The sequence below is a fragment of the Falco peregrinus genome, chromosome 2 (genome assembly GCF_023634155.1).
Source record: "Falco peregrinus isolate bFalPer1 chromosome 2, bFalPer1.pri, whole genome shotgun sequence".
NCBI classification, from domain to species: Eukaryota; Metazoa; Chordata; class Aves; order Falconiformes; family Falconidae; genus Falco; species Falco peregrinus.
In genome coordinates, this window is record NC_073722.1 from 97,335,932 (window position 1) to 97,361,344 (window position 25,413).

Genomic DNA, 25,413 nt, shown 5'->3' on the forward strand with positions numbered 1-25,413 from the left:
CTTGGTGAAAATCGGCTGTTGTGACATTGCAATTGCCAGTAAGAGCCAGACCTCGCATTTTGAAAGAAGAGAAGCAATCGATTTTAATCTGAGGTGCGAGCTCTGTAGGCAGAGCGCGTTACAAAAGCGTAACCGGGATAGTGAGGCTGTGGAGAAAGGCAGCTCTTGCCTCATTAGTGGGTCCAAGACATCTGTCAGCGGAGACTGCTTCAGACCTGGGGGGGGGGGGGGTGGAAATGCCAAAGCAGCAGCAGTTTTGCAGATGTGGAAAGAACGAAGGGATGGTGTCCCCCCACCCCCACCCCGCTGCCCGCACCGCGTGTGGTGGCCCTCAGGGGCGGCGGGGCTCTGCGCGTTAGTCCGGTGTTTCCGTCGCTCCCCGCGGCGGGGGCTGCCCTCAGGGCGGGGGCCGGGGGGATACGAGGCGGCCCCCAGTCGGGAGGAGCGCGGGGGCCGCTGCCGCCGGAGGGGAGGTACCGCTCGCCGGGGGGAGGCCGGGCGCTGCCGCCGTGAGGGGCCTCGCCGCAGCCGCTGCTGAGCCGGGCGGGGGCCGGCGCCTGCCCCCCGTTCACCCCGCACGACCGAGGGGGTGACTCGCCCTGTCCCGGCGGGCGGGGCGGTGCGCAACGCCCCGCACTCTTTTCTCCTCCGGCGGAAGGTTACGGGGTGCGGCGACCGAGGAGGGACCGGCCGCCCTTAAAGCGTGCGGCCGGAGGAGGGCGAGCGTAGTCAGGGCTGGGGCGGGGCGGTGTGGTGTGGGGTGGGTTTCCCGCGGTACTGGCGGTAGCTCGCTGTGCTTGCTCGCCTGACAGCCAGCATGTCCCGGGAGCCCGAGATCATGGAGTCGCAGGTGATGTGGGAGCCTGACACGAAGCGCAACACCCACATGGACCGGTTCCGCGCCGCCGTGGCCAGCAGCTGCGGGCTCCGCCTGGGTGAGCGCCGGGCGGGGGGGCCCTGGGGGCCGTGCTCTGACTGGGGGAAGGGGGAGGAGGGGGGGGAAGTCGTGCGGGGCTCTGCTTCCCCGGGGCTGGCCTTACCGCGGTGGCTGCGGGCAGTCTGCCTGTCCCGGATAGCCGGGTGGGGGGCAAGGTGCCTGCACACCCCACCTGGGGCGGGGGTGGGGGGTGAGGTGTCCCAGGCTGCGAGAGGGATGCTCGGCTTGTGCCTGGGGTAGAGGTCTCCGGTGCAGCATCTCGTGTAGCGTGAAGATCCAGGCTGATGGGGCATGCAAACAGCCTTTGCTGCGGCTGCCGGATGGCAGCCCAGGCGGCGGCCGTGCTGGTACCAGCTCTGTGCTCCCGGCTGCTCCTGTGTGGGCCAGGCCCTGCGTGCAGGGTTTTCCTTGGGCCTGGAGCGATGCTGTGGTGACTTGGTGGTGTAAGGGGATGTGGGAAGGAGGGATCTCTGCCACCGTGGCTGTGAGGCTCCTGTGAGCCTTAGTATAGTGCTTTAATGGTATACATATGTGAGATCTGAATTAAGGCCATGCTCGTCTTTCTTTGTGATGAGTATGTTTTTGTAATATTTAAACACGCTGGGAAGGGAAAGGTGATGTGTAAGCTGGTTCAGGGGTGGAAGTTTTGGTTCTTTTGCTGTGCATCTGCCTAAGCTCTAGAACTTAAAGCTCTGCTTCATGCTCATTCAGAAATACCTGTATGGCTGTGAATAGGTGTGCAGTCCTTGCAGCTGGAAACAACCTGTCAGTTTTGAGTGTAGTACCCCTTTGAGTAGGGGCTTGGACCTCCAGAGGTGGCTTTCAACCCAGATTGCCATGGTTTTCCAGTGACTGTGGTGGTGTCTCTGGGGTTATCAGGAGCCAGCGGTGCTGGCTGTGTGGGTTCATTCACATCATGAGCCAGGTGGATGCCAGTGCATGTGGGGGTCACATAAACCAGCTTGGTTTATGCCGTCTGGTTTCCCAGAGTGTCTGGGGACGGGGTTGACTTGTGTAGCTTTCCTGTAATGGCTTGTCTGATGGGGACTGGAGGGAGTGGTTTTGGCAAGTGGCCTGACAAGTTTGTCAGTGCAGTATAAATGTGTCTGTGGCATAAGCAGACATATTCTGGAGTAGTAGCAAAGTAGCTAGTGCTTCTAGCGGTTCCTGTCTGGAAGACAATTGCGTACCTCGCTTGGGAACTTACTGTGTCGGCAAGCCAGGTCATTACTCTGACTGGTGGGGGATTTCCCATTATCGTGTCAGAACTCCTGCTACATAGGAAGTAAGCTACTACAGGTTTTTAGCTAACTCCTGAGTAGAAAAGCCATGTAACTGGTACTTGTATGATCAAGACCAAATACAGTTTCAGATGGGCTTCCCATGTTTACGGATGTAGCAACTAGAATTCTTTTCAGTCCATTTTGAAGTGGCTGTCTCCATTCAAAAGTGGATTCCTGGGCGTATATAGAAACTTTTGTCAAGTTCCATTAGATTTGAAGCGGCATTCATTGGTCTGTGTGCTATGCAACAATGAAGAATGGATTCTTTATGTAACGTTAAGATGTGGACTCGCCGAGGAGAGCTGAGGGCAATGTAACCCTTTGAACAGCATGGCTCTGTCCAACCCTGAAAACATAGTGACAAGATGCAGTGTTTGACTGCTGGCTAAGAGGACTATGCCCTGAAGGACTTGCATGCTAAAGCTCATTTTGGGGTCAAACCGTGTAGACAAGACAGAACGGACTGTTCATGTTATAAGAAATCAAGTTAGCGGTGACTTGTAGCTTTTTGCATTTATCAGATTACTTGGAGCAACTGGTACAACTGATTATTTTTTTTTTTTTTCTTCTTTGAAGGAGGAGATGGAAATTTGAACTTTCCTCTGGTAAAGTCTTAGCCCCACGCCAGCTGATGTGCGTTGTATAGAGTGGTGAAGAGTAACTTGGGTGGAGTGTAAAAATAAAAAAAGGATGTAGGAGGCTGAGGCAATATGTAGGCAGAAGCTGAGTTACGGAGAAGGGTCTTTGTGTCTGTGTCAGTAATACCTAGGGAGCAATCTGATATCGATGGAAAAGACTGAGTGGAATAAGATGTGGAAGGGGCAGACTGGGTGGGGAAACAGCTGTAGTGATCGAGTGTAAGTGTAGAGATGGCTTGGAATGGTTGTTTTTTTTTTCCTCTTATAAAGCTGGAAGATGTCCTCCTTGTAGGAGGAGGATGCAAAGATGATTTCTGAAGCAAAGAGCTGGATAACAGAATGACAAACCAAAGAGAATTTGAGAAAATGACTTCAGGTGGTTTAGCTGGAAGCGTTAAATAGGAAGCACAGTTGGCAGAGCAGGAAACTGTTAGTACTGTCACTTATGGCAGACTTGTATTCAATTTGGCTGTTGGCACAGCTTCAGACGGTGTGGCCGTGACTTGGGAGTGTCACTTTCAAGCTGGTGATGAGGAATCAGCTTCAGTTATTCATACCCAAGACTGTTCTACACGCTGAATTTCAGTATTTGGTTTGAATTGTGGAGTTTTGATATGCATTCCTCGGGTTACTTGATTGGTATCACAGTCATGCAAGATTTAAACTGCTTGCTTCCATGTTTTTAATGTCGGGTCACGGTTTTACTATCTAGCTAGTAAACATCTCTTTTTAGCTTCATTCATGCTGGTTTAGCATGAGAAGGTAAGCTGCAGTCTGTCAGACCCCTTATTCGTTAAGGAATAATGCATGCTTCCTTTGTAACAGTGCTGTTGATGCTACAGTTAGATGACAAGTGCATCTAATCTCCGTGTTGCCATGCTCTTGGAGGTCTTTGGTCCCAGACTGGAGCCATAAGGGTTCTTGTCAGGAAGACTTGTTTATCTTCTGCTGTATTAAATCATTTGGTTGATGATACGATGGGGAGCGGAAATATCAGTGAGCGGGACAGAGTCTCTGAAGTATCTCATCTTTGGTTTCACTGAGGGAGTGGGTAGATGTTGCACAGAGTTACTAGAAGAGGTCTCTGTCTCTGTGGTGGTGAATGGCTTGTAACGGGTGAAATGTTGCCGTGTGTTCAGGTAGACCGTTTCTGTTGATGCTATAGTCACTTGCCCTGTACAGAAGGGATCTGTTCTGACCTACTCTATGTGATCAGTTTGACCTTACTAGTTGTTTTAGCCACAAATTTTCTTTATCCAGGATCTCTGTAATTATAGTTTGTTTACATTCCTATAATTCTCTACATAATGCTAACGGGTATCTATTACTTCTAGCCAACTACAATGACTTATACCAGTGGTCAGTGGAATCCTTCTCAGACTTCTGGGCAGAATTCTGGAAGTACAGTAACATTGTATGTTCTCGCCTGTATGATGAGGTAAGTGTTTCTCTTGGTCAAGTGCAACGCAAGATGGGAATAAACCAGTTTTACAATCAGTCTTTTGACCTGTTCCTGGAACCTTTGCAAGTGATGTGAGGAATCTGTCGAGTGTACAGTCCTGAATTTCCTTGTGTGGTGGATGGTGGTGTTCTGTTGCTGGTACACATTAGGACAGTGAAATCGCGAAGTTCTGTTGTCCTAAACAGTTCTGCTGTAGTGTCCTTGTGGTTATTGTGCTCTCGTATACCTTGCAAGTCCTGGCTGCTTGTGGGGAGTCTACCAATATACTGCTTCCTGCTCTTAGATCATGCTGGCAGAATATCATCTTGATTTTGTAAATGCTGGCATGCAGTCAAGTTCATGTTTATGTTCCCTGAGTCAGCTTATCTGATAAGCACACCTCTTGCCCTCTGGTTTTGTAGAACTGGTTGTGGAAGTCTCTGCAACCAGATGTAGGCTTGAAATGTCTCTGAGGGAACGGTAGTGGTTGACTGCAGTCACAGGTGGAATACCAGACCATGCTGCGGTGTTGCCTTGAGGTAAAGGTGACCTTGAAGCTCTTGCGCATGGAGGGCAAAGCTGGAGCCCTTGGTACAGCCCTGTTGTAGGGTATCAGCATCACCCTGTGGTTTTCCATCTGAGGAAGATGATTGGCTAATTACTTTAAGAGCTCGACACAGGGGAGCCTTCCTTGGATTTAGTAAAGAGAGGACTGGACTTCTGTCTTAATCCCTGGAGGCCATCTGTTCCAAGCACACTCGGAGTACTGGCAGTTTTGCAGAGGGAACTGGTAAGTTTCTTTTGCCTCTTCCTGTCTTAGAAATTTCTGTGCTGTGTGATATGATAAAGTGGTTCCTCCTGCTGTGAAACTGTGCTCGGGTGTTGTGATGTGACCCACCCTTTAGAAAGGTGAATTGAGCAAGAATGTAAGAATTAGCCTGCCTTTTGAAGTATGTAGTCTGAAGACTAAACATTGATCTTTTATCTTCTCTAGATGGTAGTTCAAAATCTGACCGGGTTGTATTTGCATCCTGTATTTTCTTGACATACTCTGTGCTGCTAGCAAGGCCATCTTTCTAAATTTCCACATGAATGCAAATTGTCCTGAGCAAGTAGTTCAGAGGAGCTGTTTTGCACCTGCGTATCTGTACTGAGCAAGCTGGACAATAACACTTTTCTCTTGCTTTGCAGGGCCGGTGCTCCTGGAAGTCTGGCCCTCCAGACACCGCCAGTGGCGGCTGAACTGGAAGGGAGGCTGAAGCAGGCAGCGGTGGCTTAAAAACGCAGGTTTCCTGAGGATAAGGAGCAAGAAGACGAGGATGTTTAGGAAGGCTTTAACCAGACTACTTGTGAGCTTCTGGGCCCCTGCGTGCCTGTTCTCACATCATGGCGAGACCATTGTAGATCTTAAAACGGGAGCAGCAGTCAGCTGACAGACAAGTACTGCAGGAGATCCTTGACTCACTTTTAATGGCTATTGCTGTTTGCCTCTAGCTTCCCCCTAGTGTCAGCTTCAAGGCTTGGCTCCAGCTTTGAGCGTCAAAGCTGACTTGCTGTTGGTCCTTACCATGGGTCCTTTTCTGTTGTATGTCAGGAGGAAAGGCTGGTCACAGTAACTGAGCTGTTCTGTGGTAGCTAAAGAGCTGAGAAGGTTTGATTTGAAGTGTCGTATGACTTGATCCTTGCTGCTTGTTGGAAGTAAGCATTATGCTTTGGGGAAGATTAGTTTTTTTTCATGAACTGGAGATGACTCCTTTGTCCCCAGCCAGGTAAACAGTTTATACTCCCACAGGTCATTCCAAGAAAGCCAATAAAACCTTGTATATGTATAAAATACAAGAAGCCAGTGTTTTATTTAAACTTAGTAAAGTTTTTAAGTGTTTGTAGACATGCTCATGTCACTCTGCAGCATTTGACATCCATGTCACTTTTAAAAGAAGTACTGCAAGTACTTGCAGTATACAAAGCTAGATTGGCACGGCAGCATTGGTGGTGTTACGTCAAGTAGCTGTTCATATGAAATGCCTTAAAACTTTCAACTTTCTGCTACGAGAAGCTGTTATTCCTGTGGAGGGAGTGTTTTCTGGTATTGTCTGCTCTCTAGCTTTTCATGAGGCATGCTGTTTTGCTGCTCTTGCTCTTCAGGTGATACAGAACCTCATATGTACCACCGTAAGGCAAGGATTATCTGTCTCGTGGTAAGGGTGAGATTCATTCTCGAAGGTATAGTCTCTGCTTAGGGTAAGCACAGTCGCTGGGGCATGACAATACATGGTTCTAGCGCAGCTAGCAAACCACTTCAGTGAGGGGAAAATGCAGTAGAGGTGTGGACAGGCGATATTGCTAATATGATGCTTTTTTGTAGCTGCTGAGGTTTGGGAAGTAGTCACTGATGAGCTGCTATGAAAAGCAATTGTAGAACAGGAGCTGGTGGTGTGGGAGTACAGCTGATAGTTGGCATGTTCACCTAACCACACAGATGGGCCTTGTGTGCTTCAGTGCTGCTGTGGGTGGGAGTACAGCCTTACTCATTAAAGGAGGAGTGCAGTCAGCAGCACTGTAGACTGCACTCTTTCCCTGTACTTGCTGAGCGTTTGGGACTGTATGAAGTGAAAGATTTGTTGCAAAGCTCTGCATTTTTACAAGCCTGCTAGAACTGAGGTCTTCCAGTAAAAATGAGAAGACCTTCAGTTTCTGTTGCTTGCTGAGACCTTGCCTCTAAGGGAGAGATCAGGTTGTTTGTGTAACAGAGTACCACTACCAAAGGGATTGGGCTTAACGAGGAGTCATGGGTGTTAATGGAGTAGAAAATGATGGAGCATCAAGTATAGGAGTCCAGCACCTTATGCTAGCGGAGCTCTTTGAAGGGGTGGTGTTCCTCTTCAGGAAAAAATAGAATTGTATTAGAACTTGTCCTGGAAAATGTTGGAAACATTCTGCTTGCTTTTCTTCAAGCTGAGGAAGTTGGGAATGAGTCACTTTTCAAGAGTGGCCTCTAATTACTGCAGTAATACATGCTGGTATAAAACAATATTTCTGTAGCCAGAGTTGATAAACTATAAATGTTGTAAGTCAGTTCTAGGCAATCGTTACAAGCAGAGAAATCTGCTTGAGTTCCCATTTTTAGAAAATTCACTTCAAGTGAAAGTAGTAGAGTACCTCACATGAGCTTTAAGTTCTCTTCTACAAATTCAGGATTGCCTATGGTAATAAACACACTGCGTGTCTGAAAGCACAACAATGTTAGGTTTTCTGGAATGGGAAGCATTTTGAGTTCTGCCTGGCTTTCAGAAGAGCTCTTTACTTGGTCCAAAAGAATGCTGTTTCTGGCGATGCATGTGCAGTCCATGAGAGAACCTGAGGGTATAAATGGAAGCTTTCAAAAATACAACTGTAGACTAGTCAATTTTAAGATAAGAAAATTCATGTGCTGCTGGGCAGTTGAATCTCTAAACAGTGGGGCATTTTGGAAAGAATTTACCTAACTTTGTGGCTAACGCTAAGGGGCTCTTTACCTGTCACTGTTTTGAAAGGTATAGTCTTAACTGTGACTTAACAAGGGGTCATTTAATATTTTGAGGCTTGATTAGTTCAGGATGGGGGAGGCTGTTTCAGCTGAACATGGCTTTTGCGACTTTTCATTAAAGTGTTTCAATTCTTTGTGTGTCTTAGGGCTAAGACATAAGTGGGGAGTTCCTTAATGTGGGCTTATTAGGTTGAACCATCTTTTTAGAAAATGGCAAGTGAAGGCTGGTAGAAATGCGTGCAGTCAGTTTGTGGTACAGTATTTCTTGGGTGTGGAGGTTAGTTGCGGTCCTTCTTCTGCACTCTGGACGAAGCTGTGGAGTACTTAAATGTTTATGACAACTGAATCCTAAAAAAAAATAAATTAAAAAAAAAATCAGAAAATTAACTAAAAAGTTCAAGCTTTTTATTCTGTGTTTGACTATACATTTCCCTTACTTAGTCTAGGGTTAATTTGAATTACCCTTGTCTGAGTTCCTGCTGTTGGACTCTGTACCTTGTGACTCACGCTGGGGAGGAATGGGTACTCGCACCTTCCCAGGTTTGGTTTTCGTAAGGGGGAGGCTGGGTGGTGTGGCCTGCTAGGGAGCTGCAACACACTGTAGCTCAGTCCCTGGTTGGGATGTTTCCAGAGGCAAAGCCCTGGTGTGCACTGTGGTTTGTGTGTGTCTTGTGGTCTGGATGTAGTCATAGTGGTTTGCTTCCCTCTGTGTATTTAAGGCTGGTCCAAAGGTAGGACTGTCAGCAAGGAACTGTTTCTAGTTTTATTGTAATGATGTCTTTGCTTGTGACAGTTGACGAGTAACTAATCCTTCCAAGCCTGTAGTGTCTGTTTGCCATCTGTAAGCTGGGAAAAATGATTCTTGCCTGGTGGAGTGTATGAAGAGCTTGGAATTAATGAGCTGATTTCTGTACAATGCTCTGAAAAAGAAATTACATTGCAGTTTTCCGCTAATACGTTATTTTATTTTCAGGTGGTTGATACATCCAAAAGTATTGCAGATGTCCCGGAATGGTTTAAAGGCAGCCGTCTGAACTATGCAGAAAATCTTCTGAAGCACAAGGACAATGACAAGATTGCACTGTATGCAGCAAGTAAGAAAAAATTAATGGCTTATAGTTGTAGTTCACTGGACTAGGCCTTAAAACAGCTCTCCTTTTTATGAGTCCTGGAAATAAACTGGCTTGGGTGAGGAGGAAAAGAGGAAAATGAAGTCAGGAACTCTGCAGAATCTACAGTACAGCTCTGCAAAAACCCAGCAAAACATGCTCTGGGACTATAGATAGTTCTGCAGGTTTATGGCAAATTAAAGTTGTCTTAGAATGTGCTTGAATTCGTTTAGGTAGTGGAGATCATGCTGCGTTCAGCATCACTCTATTTGAGCTATTACTTCACACTTGTTATAAACACTTGCCTAATGCCTGCCTTCAGCAAGCCTTTTGGCACTGTTACTTGATATTGCCTTTCCCACTCTCTTACTATGCCTTTTTTTCTTGCGAATGCTCAGGACTACATGGGGCGTAGGTAGGAATTAACTCTTCTTACCGTGTTGTCAACAGCAAGGAAAGTTATATGAATGGGAGACTTGGAATTTTGCTTTTCTGGAACACTGCAGCTCAGTCTTATTTTTTTTTGCTGTGCTGGAGAAGATTTAAGTCTGGTAAAATCTGGACGTACTCCGTGCTGAGGGTGGTGATATTAAGACAGTGTCCCTTCCCTGTGTTTGCTGACTTTGGTAACTTAAACACGATTCTAATCTCTGTTTGATGGGATTAGCTTCTATGCGGGTGAGTGAGTGCTTCCCTAGGGAGTTGTATTCTGAGCTTCCCTTCTGCTGGACCTAATCCTTATCATAAGACCAAGCAGTGATGCTTCTTAATAGCTCAACAATAAACAACGAACTCCTACAGCTCATGAGGAGAGAAAATTACGCAGAACTATGGATTGATTGTGTAGGCGTTAGAAGTCTTGGATTCTGATTTCTGATGCATAGGGATCAGGTTTTGAATTACATGTGTTAGTGCTGTTCAGATAGCTGTTCAGAAACAATATGAGACAACAGAACAGTCTTCTTTAAGCTTACTGCTGGAGAAGAAATACTTATCACTTGCATTTTACTGTATAGAGGTATTGGAAGAAACCTCTCTGATCCTATGTATGTGTATATAAATGTAGAATCATCACCTACCAGTTCAGAGAGAATGGGAAAATCTGTGACCCAGTTCCGGTGTAGTAAGAATGGATCTGGTGAAGCCTGGCGGAAATGAGGCTGGTGACAGGAAGCTGGCTTCGAAGGGATGGACTATATATATTACATAACTATATAGTATTATACTATATAATTATTGAACGCCACAAACTATAGGCAGTTCTAGGGAGTAATTTATATCTTAACATGGTATGAGTTTTTACTCAGTTGTGTGTTTTTTCCAGAAATTGTTGGCCTTAAGTCATAGTGCTGCTTTCGGAGTTGCTACTCTCAAAACCACAGCAGTTTAGAGACTGACTGAAGTGGTCAAGCTGGTTTAAGAAACAGATTTCACTGACTTTTGAATTGCGAAGAAAAACCTCAGTTCAAGGGTTTTTTTTTAAAGTCTACTTCTTACAAAGTTGAAAAAGGATGGATTTTTTTCAAGCTGTAGGCACACTGGCAAAAATCAAGCTTAGTACCCTCCTACTTGATAAAGTTAACATAGCAGAAATAGCTATTAAGGTCTGGGACCTTAGTTCCTGTCCTGAAACGTACATCCCTAAATAATCTGTCTTTCAAAAGTGCCTAGCACTAGTGAGCGTTTGCTGTCTGATAGATAGTTGTGGAGCACCTGCAGCTTGCACTGCAGTCCAAGATCTGTCAGTGCTTGCTGCTTTTTAGTGGGTTGGAAAGCATTTTTATTGCCATTTCAGTTCGCTTTCAAACACTGAATTCTAATTAGGTGTCCAAGTACTGTAATTAGGCCTGTCATGTGCCTTTTTTAAGGACTTGGGCATCTTCTTGGTTGCTTAAGAGATCTTTGATCTACCTTAGTGTAGTTGGTGAATTTTGACTGCGTGTTTTCATTTGTGGGTTGGATTCTGATCAGTTGAGAGTCAGTCTCAGCCACCCAGCACCTTCTGGAGAGCTGGTCAAATGGAGCCCACTGAAAATGTAACTTTCTTGATGTTTGGTTCTTCTGTGTGCCTTGGTAAACTGAATTTAAACCTTGAAATCTTCCTGTAAGTTGATGAGATAAGCCTGAAGAGCTCCATTGGTGTGATGATGTTCCAGGGCTTGTCACACTGTATTACTTCCTTATCAGCTGAGACGCTGGTTTTGCTTGTTTGTGTTTAAGATTCTGGTAGTGTCTACCAGACAATGTTTAGCTTTGTAAAGTGGCATCCCCACTTTTGAACTGAGTATTTATAACCTTTGCTTCCAGCTACTTGTTCCTTTTCTAAGGGGTGTTTCTACAGACCCGTTCTGTTCCCCTGCTTGGTGCTGTATCCTTAGTCTCTATGTAGCCTATTCAATCCACAAACTTTTTCTCTCTCTCCCAGTTGTTCTGTGGAGCATGCTGCCCTCTTATCCTGAAAGTTTCATTAATTAAGCAGAAACTTTTGTAAATTGGGAGTAACCTTGTAGATAGAGAAATGGATACAACTCTTTTTATAAAAGGGATTGTGTCTTACTCCTTGTGCAACTGATTTGACTTCGAAGGAGGAAGTGACGATTGTGTGGAAAATTTCAAAGGATCCTTCAGTCTGGGACTTTTCATTTTTGGTCTGTTTGAAGTGGCGATTGTATACGTTATGTTTACTGTTAAGATTTTGTGGTTTTTAGTTTCTTCAGTCTCTAACCGTTCAAATTCTGCCATAGGTTACTTACCAAACAGCATTCATGCGGTGGAAGCAATGCTCGCTGCTGCAAGTATTGGTGCTATCTGGAGTTCAACATCACCGGACTTTGGCATTAACGTGAGTAGCTGTATTATCAGGTGGTGTAGAAAAGCTCTCCTCCTGTTTGAGACAGACGTGAAAGTGACAGTGCGGGATATAGATCCTGTTTGCTTTAGCCTTACTGCCATCTCCTGGCACAGCCAAGTACACCAGATATTTTTTTTTTTTCTGGCTACCACAAACTGAATGAAAACTCGTGCTTTCAGTTGTCAATAATGACTTTCAGCGTAGTAATTCGAGTATCTTTTAGCTGACTCACAGGGGGATATTTTCAGGCAGAATCCATGGTCTTGGTGAGCTTTTATTAATTGTGCAAATGAGCAGCAATGCAACAGTTGTCTGGGACTTGGCCCTTCATTCCCAAATCTTTTCCCAGGCTGTTTAGCCACGATCCAGTTCCTTTGCCCAAGTAGTTCCTTCCTCTGCCTTCTGCGTGGTTAAACTGAGCACTATCCCACCTGGTTTCCTCGAGGAGGCTTTGTTTGCCAACAAGGTGAGGGATTTCAGGCTAATATCACTAACTCAATTCTTTTTAGCATAGGAATAAATGCTGCGTGTAAAATACGGTAAAAATTTTTGCGATATCATTATGATATCCAAACAGATGTTGCAGTGTTCACTGGAAGCTTTGGGAACGTATTTTACTTTCTTTGGAAAGTCTTTAGCACACGTCATAAGCAGCAACAGGTGCGAATCACTTCTAAAATGGAGTGTTCTATCTAAAATGTGCTTGAAATCATGCTTTTTTTGCACTGCAGAACAGAGAAAATACCAAAGGTGGGGGGTTTTTTAGGTAATGCGTACCCTCAGTCTCAGTGCTTAACCCCCGTAGCTGGTTAGATGTAGGGAACTGTCCTCTCTGGATTAGCGCTAGAGGGCAGCAGCATTCCACTTTCTCGCACTCGAGGTTGTATCATTGGGAAAAAAAATGATTAAAAAAGTCATTACAGCACGTAATGATCAATCTGTTCTACAAATATTTTCTGCTTGCTCAGAAAATGACAGTATGGAGTATTTTCTTTGCAATGTGATTTGATCTCTCATCTGGGGGAAGATTGTTCATTTTGCTTGCATTACAGAGTACTGGTGTGTTTTCTGTCCACGTTGATGTGCTGTTATTTTCAGTGCCCAGCTTACTTAGTTTTTGTGATAGTTTCATTAAAAAACTTAGCCTTGGAGCAGCAGTGCCATTGATATCATTTATTCTCCTTTGGCTTGGCAGCATGTGTTGGTGTATGAATTCAAACCCTAAAATCTTGAGGGAGATCAGCAGAGGTTCTCAGGGATATTGGCTTCCACCCTAAGGAAAATATATTCCTGCTTCTGTGCAGTTGCGTTAGTCCTGTTAACATAAATGAAGATTTTGTTTGTGTTTTGGGAAATAGTGTAGCATTTTCAATATTTCAAACCCAATTGTGTGTATATATTTTGTGAAGCTTAGAAAACGTCACTGTTCAGAGCTGCCTACACGTTGCAGGCTCTGAATGCCATACCTCTGAAGACTGTGCAAGCGTTCAGGAAGTCTGCTGTCAGAGAACCAGTGAGCTCCCTCCCACGCAGAACGCCACTCTTGGCAGCTTTTGCTTCATTTCTCTAGTCCCTGTTATCCATTTGCATATATTAATAGGAAAGTGGTTCTTTGCAGCCTGTGCATAAGAAGTTGGATATGTAAGTTTAAAAAGAGGCTGTGCTCTTGGGTCTGTGAGAAACCTTTGGTGAGCCCTAGCAAAGCCAGGGCAGCTCCGTTCATGGGGTCCTTCTCAACCTTTAGTACCGGATTTGAGGCTCATAGACTAGAACGAGCCATATCTGTTTTACCTGAGCTTTTCATGATTTTCGTGAAAGCAGTTCCTTGCTGAGCCATCTGGTTGGATTAAAGTTCCAGTGTCGCAGTTACCTGTCCCATCTGTTTGTATTGCCTTTGTATCATACCAGGCTGCCCTGTGGGATTTGATCTTGCCAGTGCTAATGAATCCAACGGGGTGTGTTAGCAGGATTGGTAAAACCCTGAGAATTGTAGTTATCCCAGCTTCTGATTTGCATTTCTCTTCAAATTTGATTCTTCTGTTAGAATACCCTTAGTCCTCTCATTGGTCTTTGTTTTTAAACATCAGACAGCATGGATATAGGGTATGTATGCTCTGTGCTCAGCGTGAATGTGTATACGTGCATACATATGCACACATATATAAGCGCACACATGCTATGTGTGATTTGGCTGCTTGGTCTGTTCTTTGAAAATGGTATGAAGTAGGTATGATAACATACCTAAAATAGCAGGAAACTCGATTTCATACTCCCTTAGAGAGTAATTTTAATGCATTAAGCCTACATGTCTGAGTGTGTTAGGTAATGTGTTAAGGGCTTCTTGAAACCCTCTTCTGCCACCAAAACAGATTCTGGTGATTTTTGTTTTGAACTAATTGATCAAGTTAGGTGTCAATGCATTGTCACTCTGTTTTCTTGTGATGTGAGCAAGGAAGAGGAAGTGCATCTCGGGGTGACAGGAGGGAAAGCTGTTAAGTGACATACTCAGCAGACAGGTCCGTGTTCATATTTTGCCATATCCCTGTACCTCGCCTGTGGTGGTCAGTGAGCTTGCCTAAAAAGACAACAGGGAGAAGTTGTTGGGGCAGGACCTCTGTACTTTTGCAGCAGCCTCTCTTGTAACCCTGACCAGCCCAGCTGGGAAAGGAGGAGTTTAGTAGAGATTAGTTGACTGTAATGTTTTTGCATTGGTCTTTTGATTTGGTAATAATTTGTCTCGCTTTGGCTGCAAAACAGAGGACAAAGCAGGAGATGGAGAGAAATAAAAAATGCTGTGAAGAATAAACACAACTGAAGTCTTGAGGGTTTTTTTTTCAGTATGATTTAGGATACTGTTCTTGAACAGTTAGCTGACAATTTTACAATACAGAATAATCTTGTTCTTAATGTTTCAAGTAATGTAGCTAGAGAGGAATGAACATGACTGTGTGCTGAGAGCTTTTTAGTAGAAGGATTTACTTCTTGCTGTTGAATACAAAAAGATCTATTTCTGGCATGCTGCTGCATGCAGTGTACCTAGGGAAAAAAAAAAATACCAGAAGGATTTTTTCTCTCAAATGTGATAATAGCTGTGGTGAATTCCTGAGTACAGTGTAAGCTGGAGGACACCTGAAAATTTAGCATTTGAACGTGTCCTTCCCTAGAGGTTCTAAAGGAGCTGTGGTAGGCTTGTTGGTAGTATGTACGTACGTTTTCAATATCTAGTTGTTCTGGTAGAAATCAGTGGCACGGTTTCCTTTGTTAATTGTAGCAGAGCAAAGCGGTCAGTTCCTATGAAGTGCCACCTTGCCCTGTGATAAACACATCCTCTGGAAGACTGGTGGCTTTTTTTTTTTCCCCCAGTGAGACTACCAAACTACTGGGACATTGTCAAAGCAGCCCTGGGGCAGTTCACAAGGGCATAGAGAGCACCTGCCTGCAGATGCAGACAGGAGTGTTGTGGACCTTCAGGTAAATTAAGTGCTTAACTCCTGCTCACATCACAGGTGCTTATCCTCTTAAGGTGAGTTTGTAAGTCTGACTTCCACGGTGAAATTTTAACTGCTTTGTGAACTTGATCTTTCAGTGAACAATGTCCTGTGATCTGTGGTGGTTTTAGCTTTGTTGTTGGTTGATATATTTGGGGGTCATGAAATAAATTGTTACAAACCTGTTGTACTTTGAAGATCTTGGGAGAGTGGAAGACAAACTGGCAGTCTTTTAACAATTCTCCTGCTAATTCTTGACTCTACTCCTTTCTTGAATTTAGATTTGCTTTTAGCATCCAGTGCATTTTCCTACTGTAGCAATTTAATTCCATTCTTTAACTAACTTTTCTCTGTGTCCTTAGGGTGTACTGGACAGATTTTCCCAAATTCAGCCTAAGCTCATCTTCTCTGTTGAATCCGTTATATACAATGGCAAAGAACATAACCACCTGGAAAAGCTGCTCAGTGTGGTGAAAGGTATTTCATTGCATACCATCTAGTCTTAGTCATGCTGCAGTTGTGTGAGCGCTCAAAGGCTGCACTGCCATTAAAAGTGTCATTTTTGAGCTGCTTGTCACTGTCCTTCCTACTTTACGGTATCTCTGTGGCCACTTAGGATTTCAGAACTGATGTGAATAAAAACTAACCAGTCTTTTGTGTAATTCTATCACTCTTTTGCTAGCTTAAACATATCACCATAAATCAGCAGTGTAAGTGGGGGAACGGGGACTGATGATGCTGGGTGGTTTTTTTTAAGCCCAAGTGAAGTGCTGCTGAAGGCAAATGAAGAGGTATTACGTCACTAAAGCTTGCAGGTTTACACATGTATTTTTAAAGGGCTGGCAATATTGAGGAAACTATCTCTTAGGTAACAATTCAGTCTTTTGGGGTTTCAGTACTTGGCGCATCAGAATTGTTTCTGTTGCTTAGTGCATTACACTGAACGGTCCAATCGGGCAGAAAAGGCCTTTGTTTTATGTAACTGAATGTAGGAAATAATTTTTTTTTTCTTCCTTCTTCCAGGGCTTCCAGATGTAAAAAAAGTGGTGGTGATTCCGTATGTCTCCTCAAGGGAAGCCATAGATATTTCTAAGATTCCAAACAGGTAATGGGAGCTTGTGAGCTGTGACTGTCCTAAGGGGGGATGAGATGGATGCTGATACCTATCGCAAGTTCAAGAGGTCAGGCAGTTTCAAAAGCTAGCATTTAGCCAGTGTTTGTAATGTGGGTCCAGCTTCATACTGAAAACAGTAGTAGTATGTTGCTGCAGACGTTTTGCTTCTACAAAATCACTGTTGGTATTAATGATTCTTAAATTAAGGCAAAATTCAATAGGATATAGAAGGGAGAAGAACGTGGCTTCCAGAAATGACTAATTAATAATGTAAGTGACACTTTTAGGGATAATTTGTTTTGCTTTTTAACTGCCCTGGGTTATGGAGGTTAGATACTTTTGGAGTCACATCTCAATTACTATACTAATGTTTTACTTTAAAACCAAGAAAGGAAATAAAATAATCAGCAATTTGAAGAGTAGAAAGACTGGGAATACAAGTACTGTACATAGTGTGAAGATACAGCTTATCATAAAAGAGCTGTTAGATACAGAGGAAGTCCTATATATGGGCTGGGGTAATGTTTTCAAATATTTTTTTGAAATGTTTCTTTCCCCCCCTCTTATGCAGTGTCTTTTTAGAAGACTTCCTTGCTACCGGGAAAGGAGACCAGGCCCCTCAGCTGGAGTTTGAACAGCTGCCTTTCAGTCATCCTCTCTTTATCATGTATTCGTCAGGCACAACAGGGGCACCAAAATGCATGGTTCATTCAGCAGGGGTATGTCTTCCCTCCTGGAGCTGCGCTATCTATATCTAACTACCGGGGTTATATTTTTCCTTTAACGGTATCATACCACGGTGTATACTCCAAGGAGGAATTGATTGCTGCCACTTTTTCAACAACTTGCAATGAAACTTTTCTATTTGTAAGTGACTGAAAGCAAGTATGGATTAATAAGGATGTAAAATAGTTTGGTGTAGAGATTGGTGTGGAGACCTTTCAGATTTCAGCTGTTTCCTGGGAGTTAAGCATCAGTCAGAAAAGCATTAGTAGAACTGGCCCAACTGGTAGTTGAAGAAAGGCCAGATAACTTGAATTGGGTGCTTGGAACTGATTTTTGGACACTGTCAAGTTGAGGCCCATAGAGAGCTTGCAGGTTTTATTATCTAGAAATTTTTTGGCTGTAAACTTTACTCCCTATGTTTATCAGTTCAGAGCATGTCATCTTCACCACTCCTTTTTATAAGGAAGGAAGCCAGAAGGCTGGCTGTCTCTTTGGGTGTAGGTTTTGCTTTGTATGGAGGCTTTGCTTTAGGCTTTGTCTTGTTGTGGCTAGAGGTATGTACAACATTACTGACAAAATGACCTGTGCTCACATGCTTTCCATCTACTCTAGTCATGTTCTAAAAGTTGTTCTGGGCAACTTACTAAAGTTCAGGAAATTTTTCCAGCCGTCAGGCATGCAGTTGGAACTTTAACTCTGCCATTAGTATAGTCCTTAATAAAAAGCAGGGCTTTTTCCCCTTAAGGCAGGCAGAATGTGTTGTCTAGCACATTTGTGCAGTTTAACTTATACAATTTGGTACAACTGTTAGCCAGAGTTCATAGTTTCTGCTGTTAGCTCACAGTCAGGAGGAGCATCTTGCGAGACTGGCTGTAGCGTTGTCTAGGTAGCCGGAAGGCAGGATCACCTTGATGTTACAGCCGCAGTGTGTATGTTCTAGCCTCCCTTTGATGGCAAGGACTGGAGGATTTGCCCACAGACAAATCCCATGCTGCCTGTAAACACCTGACTTTGTACATTATCAGTAGGAGATCATACCAGGGAGCATGTGACATAAAATGGTCCCTTTGGGACACAAGTCCTGTGTTTGCGAAGAAGAAAGGAGGAGGTATATTTTGAAGCTTGACAGCTGTTTTGAAGCTGTGCTGGCTTTAGACTGGTTAAGTACTTGCAGAGATGGATTAGCAAAAACAAGACGGGTGTTTTGTTCAGTGTTCAGTGATGAACAGTAGAGATGAAAAACACTGACGTAGCTCAGAGAACAGGACTTCTGTGTGGCACAGTTCTTTCCTTTCCATGTTACCTGTATGGCTGCTTAGGTTGCCCTTGAATTGTTGCCTCTGCTCTCCATCCGAATAGTCTTCTCGGTTCATACAGAGCTACCTTAGACTTCAGGTGAAGACTACTCATTCTTGCTGGGGAGGAGAGAATGGGATGGTTTGCGGAGTGGGATATGTTATTTATGAGGATTCTCCGTTCCCACTGAGCAGCTCTCTAGTTCCTGTATTGCAGGGTGATTTTTTTTTTTTTTTTTTTTTTTTTTGTCATTTCCCCTTGAGTTCTGGTGCTAACACCTCTGGCCTAAAAGCACACTGTTGCATCAGAGGCTCCCATGGTTTGTGTGCTTTGTATGTGTCAGTCTGGATAAGGCCTGTAGGTAAAAATCCATGCAAAGAAATTCTGAGGTGTCTTCTGCACGCTTGCTTGGCTTCCTATGTTCTGGGCTGAATCTCGTTTCCACTGGAATAGGAGGATTCTCACTGATTTCAACAAAAGCAGAATTAGCCCACAGTCTCTTGTCTCATTTTCCAGCCTCAGATTAAGCAAAGTTTGGGTTTGACAGTTAAAAATGCAAAAAGAGGTGACATTTCAGTAAAGACATTTCTATTATTGCAGTGTGTTTCGATACTGTTTTGTTGCTGTACTGATCTTACAGGTGCCAATAGGCAGCTTACGTCAAATTCACAACTGTGTGTGTCTAATCCTGCAGTATGTTTCTGTTTTCTCCGCACATATTCTGTTTTCTTGATACACAGTGAAATAACATATGTAAATAAAGAAAATGAAGCCAGGTCATGGGAGATGATTTAAAAAGTCGTTCCTCAGAGGGAGTAAGCTTGTTTCTGGTCTTGGAAATAAAGCTGTATTGTCTTGAACAATTGGGCATGCTGTGGGAAGACGTTTGGAGGGTTCTTTCTAATAATTGAAAAACATCAGTGAGTAGTTGTTGTTCTTAAGTCCCAAAAGCATTGGTGGCGATTCTTACCTTGTTGATACAGGCCCCTTTTCAGTTTTATTCCATATTCTCAACTACTTAACGGGAGAATTTTTTGATAAAACTCCGATCAGTTTGTTTCTGTCTGTGTTGAGGACTCGCAAGACCTGGGCTTAAATAGCTGTGCTGCCGCAGGCTGCTTGTGTAACTGCTGGCAAATCGCGTGGGGATTTTCTCACTCAGGCTCTTTCTGAACGCTGTATAGAGAATGCTGCTGGTGTGAGACCAGGACCATGAGTAGCTGCTCTTTCTCTACGTGACGGCTTAGCACTGGTCCCTTATGTGCTGATGATGTGGTTCAGCAGCAGCCCTGCCCGCTGTTTTTTGGACACTCAGATGCTCGGCGCTTTTATCAGCTGTATGTTAAGCCCAATGAAGACAAGCAGACCAGTAAGTTTTCTGTCAGCTGCCAGATCTGTGTCATAGTCAATGCTGAGGATTTATTTTGAGGGTCATACAAGTCCTATAAATAAACTTGAGAGAGCATCATGGGCTGTAAGCTTTTTAGAGCAGCTATACCTTCTACCACAATACCTCTGTTTCTGGACTGTGACTTACCAGGTTTTGCAGGGAAACAGTTCATAGCCTCTGCCTAGTCATTGTTAACAGAACAGTTTTGGTTCCAAAAGTGTAAACCAGCACCAACTAAATGAAGGAAAAAGAAAACAAATACTTATAATTTAATGTGTCTTTAATTTCACTATCTTGTGTGGCTCTTTCAGATTCACCTGCAGGGCAAAGATGCTTACCTTTATAAATGGAACAATTATGTTAACACCTGCAATGTTTTTGGCAACCTTACAGTTAGAAACAGTGTTTCTAAATCCTGATTTGTATTTTTTTTTTCGGTTTAAAATGAAGATAGACACAGCTGCCGCTAGGCGGCAGCATTGTGACAGCTTGGTGTGTTCAAACCAGTAGCAGGTGAATTCAGACCTGGCTCCTTTGAGCTGCAAAGAGAAAATAAGATTTACTCCTTTATTTTTATTTAATGTTTTCTGCCTTTTCTCCTGAAGCGTGTGCCAGTTTCATGACTCTCTTTTTCATTTCGAATGTTCATCTGTAACCTTTTTCTTCCGACATAAATCTTGTTCCGTGCTTATGAGGCTCTTAATAGTTCCACTATAACTCCTTGCATAAATGCAAAAAGCATCTTTATTTTAAAATCAACTACATGAATTTGTCAGTGCAGTGAAGTGACTTAATGAAGTAGTTTGTAAATTTATTTATCCTAACAAGGTACGCTTTAATGATGATCAGGAAGGTACTTTAGCAGCATTTTGAACAAAGAAACGGAAGCAATATGTTTAACTACGTTATTACTATTGATGCTTTGAGCAGTGAGATTTTTTCACATTGCTAGTCACACACATACATGAGAGATGTATATAGTTAGGTCTTTTGTCTCCTAGATGTTAACAGGTAAGATGGCTTGGGTACGTAGTGTTAATGCGTAGCAGCTGCTGCAGTTTATAGCAGTTCTAGGTCCTTCATCCCTCCCAGTTGCCTTGATATTCTGAAAATGAAACTGAAAAGTCAAAGGGCTTACTTTCGTGGAAAACATGACTGGTAAAAGCATGCTATTAAAATTCCAGCCTGTGTGGAGTACTCTGCAACTGTGATGGCTGAGCAGAGTTGGAAGTGAAGGAAGTTATTAATTCCATGGAGTAAAAGTGATGTGCGGTGGGAATTGCTGAGGTCTAATGAGAGACGCTGAAAAGTTGTGTGAGAAAATGGAGAATGTAATTGCTGCTGCTGTTGTAGATAGGCCCTGGGATTTAGTTCAGTTGTGGTTAAAGGAAATACTTGCCGTTAATCCTGGAGTGCATCCGGCAAAGTATTGCCAACATTAGGTTTTTTCTGAAGCCTGAATGTGCTGTCAAGAGTTTTGCTTTTCACTTGTGTGAACTTGATTTTTTTCTTTCTCTGTTCTTTTTCAGGGTACGCTAATACAGCATCTGAAGGAACACATTCTTCATGGCAACATGACCAGCAATGACGTTCTTATGTACTATACAACGGCAAGTGTGGCTTAATAAGGCATTTTAAAGAACACTTCAATCTATTTTTCTTATAAAGATAGGAGAGCTTTTCATACAAGTCTACAAGTACATTTTTATGTATTTTTAATTCTTGTTCGGCAAGGGATTGTCCTACTTCCCTGAGTTGAAAAAAAATCAGGTGGAATAATAAAATGCATCGGGAACCTTTCTGATGAAAGGTCAAACCAGTGTTAAATGTTTCTGATCTAATTAGTGAGGAAGTAAGTTGATTTTTTACAGTCTCTTAGGCTTATTGATCTGCCTCATCAATATCACCAGCAACATAGGCTCCACCTTCCTGCATCATGCAAAGCTAGACCATGCTGAAGATGAGAATTTCTGTTGTGACTCTGTTTTGGTGGTGAAGGAAAGAAGCTGGCCAACTTTAAGTTCAGTAAAGGAAAGGGAATAAAACTGATCTATGTAGGAGTTGAGTTACGTAGTGGGTTTTCTTTATGCTGTGCTGAGGAAAATTATTCCAAAGTCTTCTATTACTGTAACTGTTTGAGAAGGCTAATGTCTTTCCTCAAGAGTTCCTTTCTAAACTTCAACAGTGATAGTCAATTTCCAGACTCCATGGAGTTGTTACAAGTGTCTTGTCCTCCAGATAGAAAAATGAGTCTTTTTTTGGGAAGGGGGTGAGCGGGGGAGTGTTGGCTCCAGAGTAAGATGGCTACTGCTATCATTCACTGAGCAAATCTGGCCCAAGAGGGTCTGTTCTGTAGTTTTTCCGAGCAGAGCACTGTTCGACCTCTCGTAGCCCGGTTAGTTTCAGGAAGAAACTGTGATCTTCACGGATGAGTTTACTAATTAGTTCATCACCTTGAACCTGGTGATAACTTGTTTATGCTGCAAAATTTGCCTTTCTCATAATGAAGCCCACCCCCCTTGATTTTATCTCCATGTAGTGTGAACATTGTGACCTTTGCATGCTATAGGCGTTAATATCCCACCTATGAAGGAACGTGGAGGCCTGGCTGGGCTTGCCTTGCTCTTTAGTTACTCGGTTCTCTAAACCATGAATTCATCAAAAGCTTTCTTAGGATTTTTGTGCTGTGAAAAACTGCTTGCAACTGTGGTCAGTGTTATTTTCTGCAAAGTAACCTCTGTGATGTTTCTCATAGCAACAAGGATATTCCTGCCTCTAATTTCACGATTCATGAAGTCCACTGCAGCAGATTTCTTGCAGCGTGCCAGTACTGCGAGGTTTACATCCCAATTTCGGAAATGAAGAACCATTTTGCATCTGAGCACGTGGAGGTGAGAAACGCATTCCTCCTCTAAAACTGCTGTCCTCTGTGGCAATTAATCTCATGAGGTCTGTTTATTGTAGGTTACCTGCGAGTGTGGGATGAAGATGGAAAAACAACACTTGGAGGACCACAAGGTTGGTGAACATCTATTGATGTTAGGAGATGTTTTGAAGCTACTCGATGGCATTTCCAAGCACCGATTCCAGAGCCTTTCTGTCAGCCAGGAGCCGGACTGCAAATTGTGATTGAGGCACCCTTTTTATCGAGCCCTAAATTCACACCCTCTGAGAGAAGGTGGTTGGAAACTGCCTTCAAGCAGTGGAGCCTGCTCAAGCCTTCATATCCAAGGGTTATCTGCGATAATTGGTGATTTTGTCCTTGTTAGTGATGAGGATGAAAAATGGTGCGCTGTTTCAGAAACACCGAATATGATGAACTCCACTTCTTCCGGTCCTTTCACATGACGCATTTCTGACTGCTGCAGTGGTCATGTGCATTTTAATAAGTCATGGTGTCCAACAGACTTTGAAAAGAGTTTGTAAAATCAACAGGGGTTTTTTCAATTTCTGACTCCAGTTGGCTGCCGTCACAGGCAATCTTGTAATCAATGTCAGCCCCTTCCCTTCCTATGGCCCCCCCTTGCAGACAGCTCTGCAAGTGCCACCTAAGTCTGCTTATTGCTGACAAACAAAGGATTTTCAAACGGTGAAGATATGACCAGGTCAAACCCCTGGAAGCACTTCATCCTGCACGTTTGTGCGTAGTGGTTCTAGTTTTGCCTGTAAAGCAAATGATGACGTATTCTTGCAGCATCTGCTATTCTAACAGGGCTTTCATCTCTCTGTAACCCCTCTGGAAGGGCAACTTACCTGTCATTCAGTCGCGGGTGAAGGACATAGGCAAGCAATTCTTGCCGAGTAGTAAGTGAGCTGTAAATCTGTTCCCTCGCAGAACACACACGGAGAAGTTTTTTTAGCAGTGCCCAGTGCAATGGGATCAGGACTGGGTTTTGAGACTGTCCCTGAAAGCTATCTTCAAGAAGCACAGTGGGAAGGAATCTGCTGTCCAAGTATGACAGGTTTTAAAGGAATGTCCTGAGTCTTCGGAGTGCTTCAGCTGGCGTGTTTATGACTACACAGGTTACACAGCCTGCTGGTCTTCACATTTCTCACGTGCTATCTTACTCCAGGCTATCCTTCAGCGTAGCTTTAGATCTGGCTAAAGAAAGAATGGACCGCTCAGCTCTTCAGCAAACGGGGAACCTCCCTCCACCTTTGCCTCGCTCTTCCATATGTGAAGAATAATCCCTCGTTCTATTTTCCAGGCGTTTGTGTGCCTTCTGCGACTTGTCCTCTGCCCTTACTGCGAAATACAGCTGCCTTTGAGAGCCATGGTTGACCATGAACTTTACTGCAGCACACGGACGGAGGAATGCGAAAACTGCCACCGCTACATACTGGTGCGAGACCTGAAAGAACATCCTCGGGTCTGCGGGCTAGTGGGGGTACAAACCCGAGGAAGTGCACCGTCTGACTTTGAGGATGAGGATGCACATTTGCAAGACCTCCGGCACAGTGGAAGAGAATCAGGAACAGGTAACTGTGCTGGGCCACTGTGGGGAATGCCCAAGGGGCTAGAAAAGCAGATTTATAGCAGCTGTGTAGGGGACACCCCTTAAGGACATTAGCAGAAGCAATGTTTCAGCAGCACAAAGAAATCAGAAGCGAGGTGAGGTGCAGAGATGAGTAATAACCAGCTTCATATGGGACATTTGGCAGCCGATCCAAGCGTAAGGGTTTGTAACTCTTTCTGGGAAAACACTGGGTAATGACAGCTCCAGAGCCACTGGGAGTGGGCTGATTTTCCCGTGGAACAGAACTGCAAAGGTATAAGCCAGCTACACAGAGGACTGCTGAGGTCCCTGGGGTGAGAGCCCAGGCCACTGCCGATTCTTTTGTCTCAAAGTATCGAGCTTCGCAATGAAAGCGGGAGTTGTTTGCTCGCGGCACATTCTGCCTGGGGTTGTGCGGCAGCTGCGCTCCTCCTCGGTTAAGCAGCAGGGTAGGTAAGATCTGGATGTGGGGTCACGTCTGTAGCACTGCGCATCTCTGCAGTGACGTCCCGGACATCACTGAGACTATTATCAGCGGGGCAGACATGAAGCATCAGCTGGTTGTGGAAGGAGAAATGGTGCTAAAGGATTTATTGGAGGCAGTCGTGGGCTTTTTTAGCAGACCGCTGGCTCTATCTTGGACCCCAAAACACTACTCTCACGCTGGATGGCGTGGATTTGCTGATGTGGAATGAATTCAGCAAGTGTGACTAGAGTAACTGTTGCCTTAACGTGTGCTCAGGTTGCCGTCCTGTGACACAGAACAGCAGCCTGTTGCGTAGGGATCCAACTGCGCCAGACTTCTCTCTGGTAGGGGATGTGACTCTGCTTTGCTTTGCAGATGACGAGCCCGTCACCCTGCCGTGTCAAAGTTGTGGCTTGCGGTACCCTATCTATGAGCGGATGGATCACGAGGTTTAGTATTTTCTTGTATTACCTACTGACAAATAATGATTTTGAAAGCTCTAGTAACGCAAACTAAACTAAAGGCCCTGGAGCTGCGCAACAGAAATGTTTGCCTTGCACATCCGAGTGATGTTAAAACCAGCATGTGTGGCTCACAGCTCAGGTGGGAGAGGAGCAGAGGCGTGTAACCTGTGTAGGTAAGAGGGGAAGGA

The 25,413-nt window shown here is 44.2% G+C and overlaps 2 protein-coding genes across 2 annotated transcripts; both read left to right on the forward strand.

Moving 5' to 3' along the window:
* The first annotated feature begins 695 nt into the window (after positions 1–695).
* Positions 696–22,673, forward strand: LOC129783735 (acetoacetyl-CoA synthetase-like). Its single transcript, XM_055794657.1, has 9 exons — positions 696–935; positions 4,193–4,296; positions 8,799–8,919; positions 11,679–11,776; positions 15,636–15,750; positions 16,297–16,378; positions 16,959–17,106; positions 21,329–21,409; positions 22,555–22,673. The coding sequence occupies exons 1-9, from the start codon at positions 818–820 to the stop codon at positions 22,576–22,578; spliced, it is 891 nt and encodes a 296-aa protein (XP_055650632.1). The 5' UTR covers positions 696–817; the 3' UTR covers positions 22,579–22,673.
* Positions 22,658–25,216, forward strand: LOC129783774 (TRAF-type zinc finger domain-containing protein 1-like). Its single transcript, XM_055795080.1, has 4 exons — positions 22,658–22,690; positions 22,764–22,817; positions 24,008–24,278; positions 25,137–25,216. Exons 1-4 carry the CDS (start codon positions 22,658–22,660, stop codon positions 25,214–25,216), a joined length of 438 nt encoding a protein of 145 aa, XP_055651055.1.
* Positions 25,217–25,413: the final 197 nt, after the last annotated feature.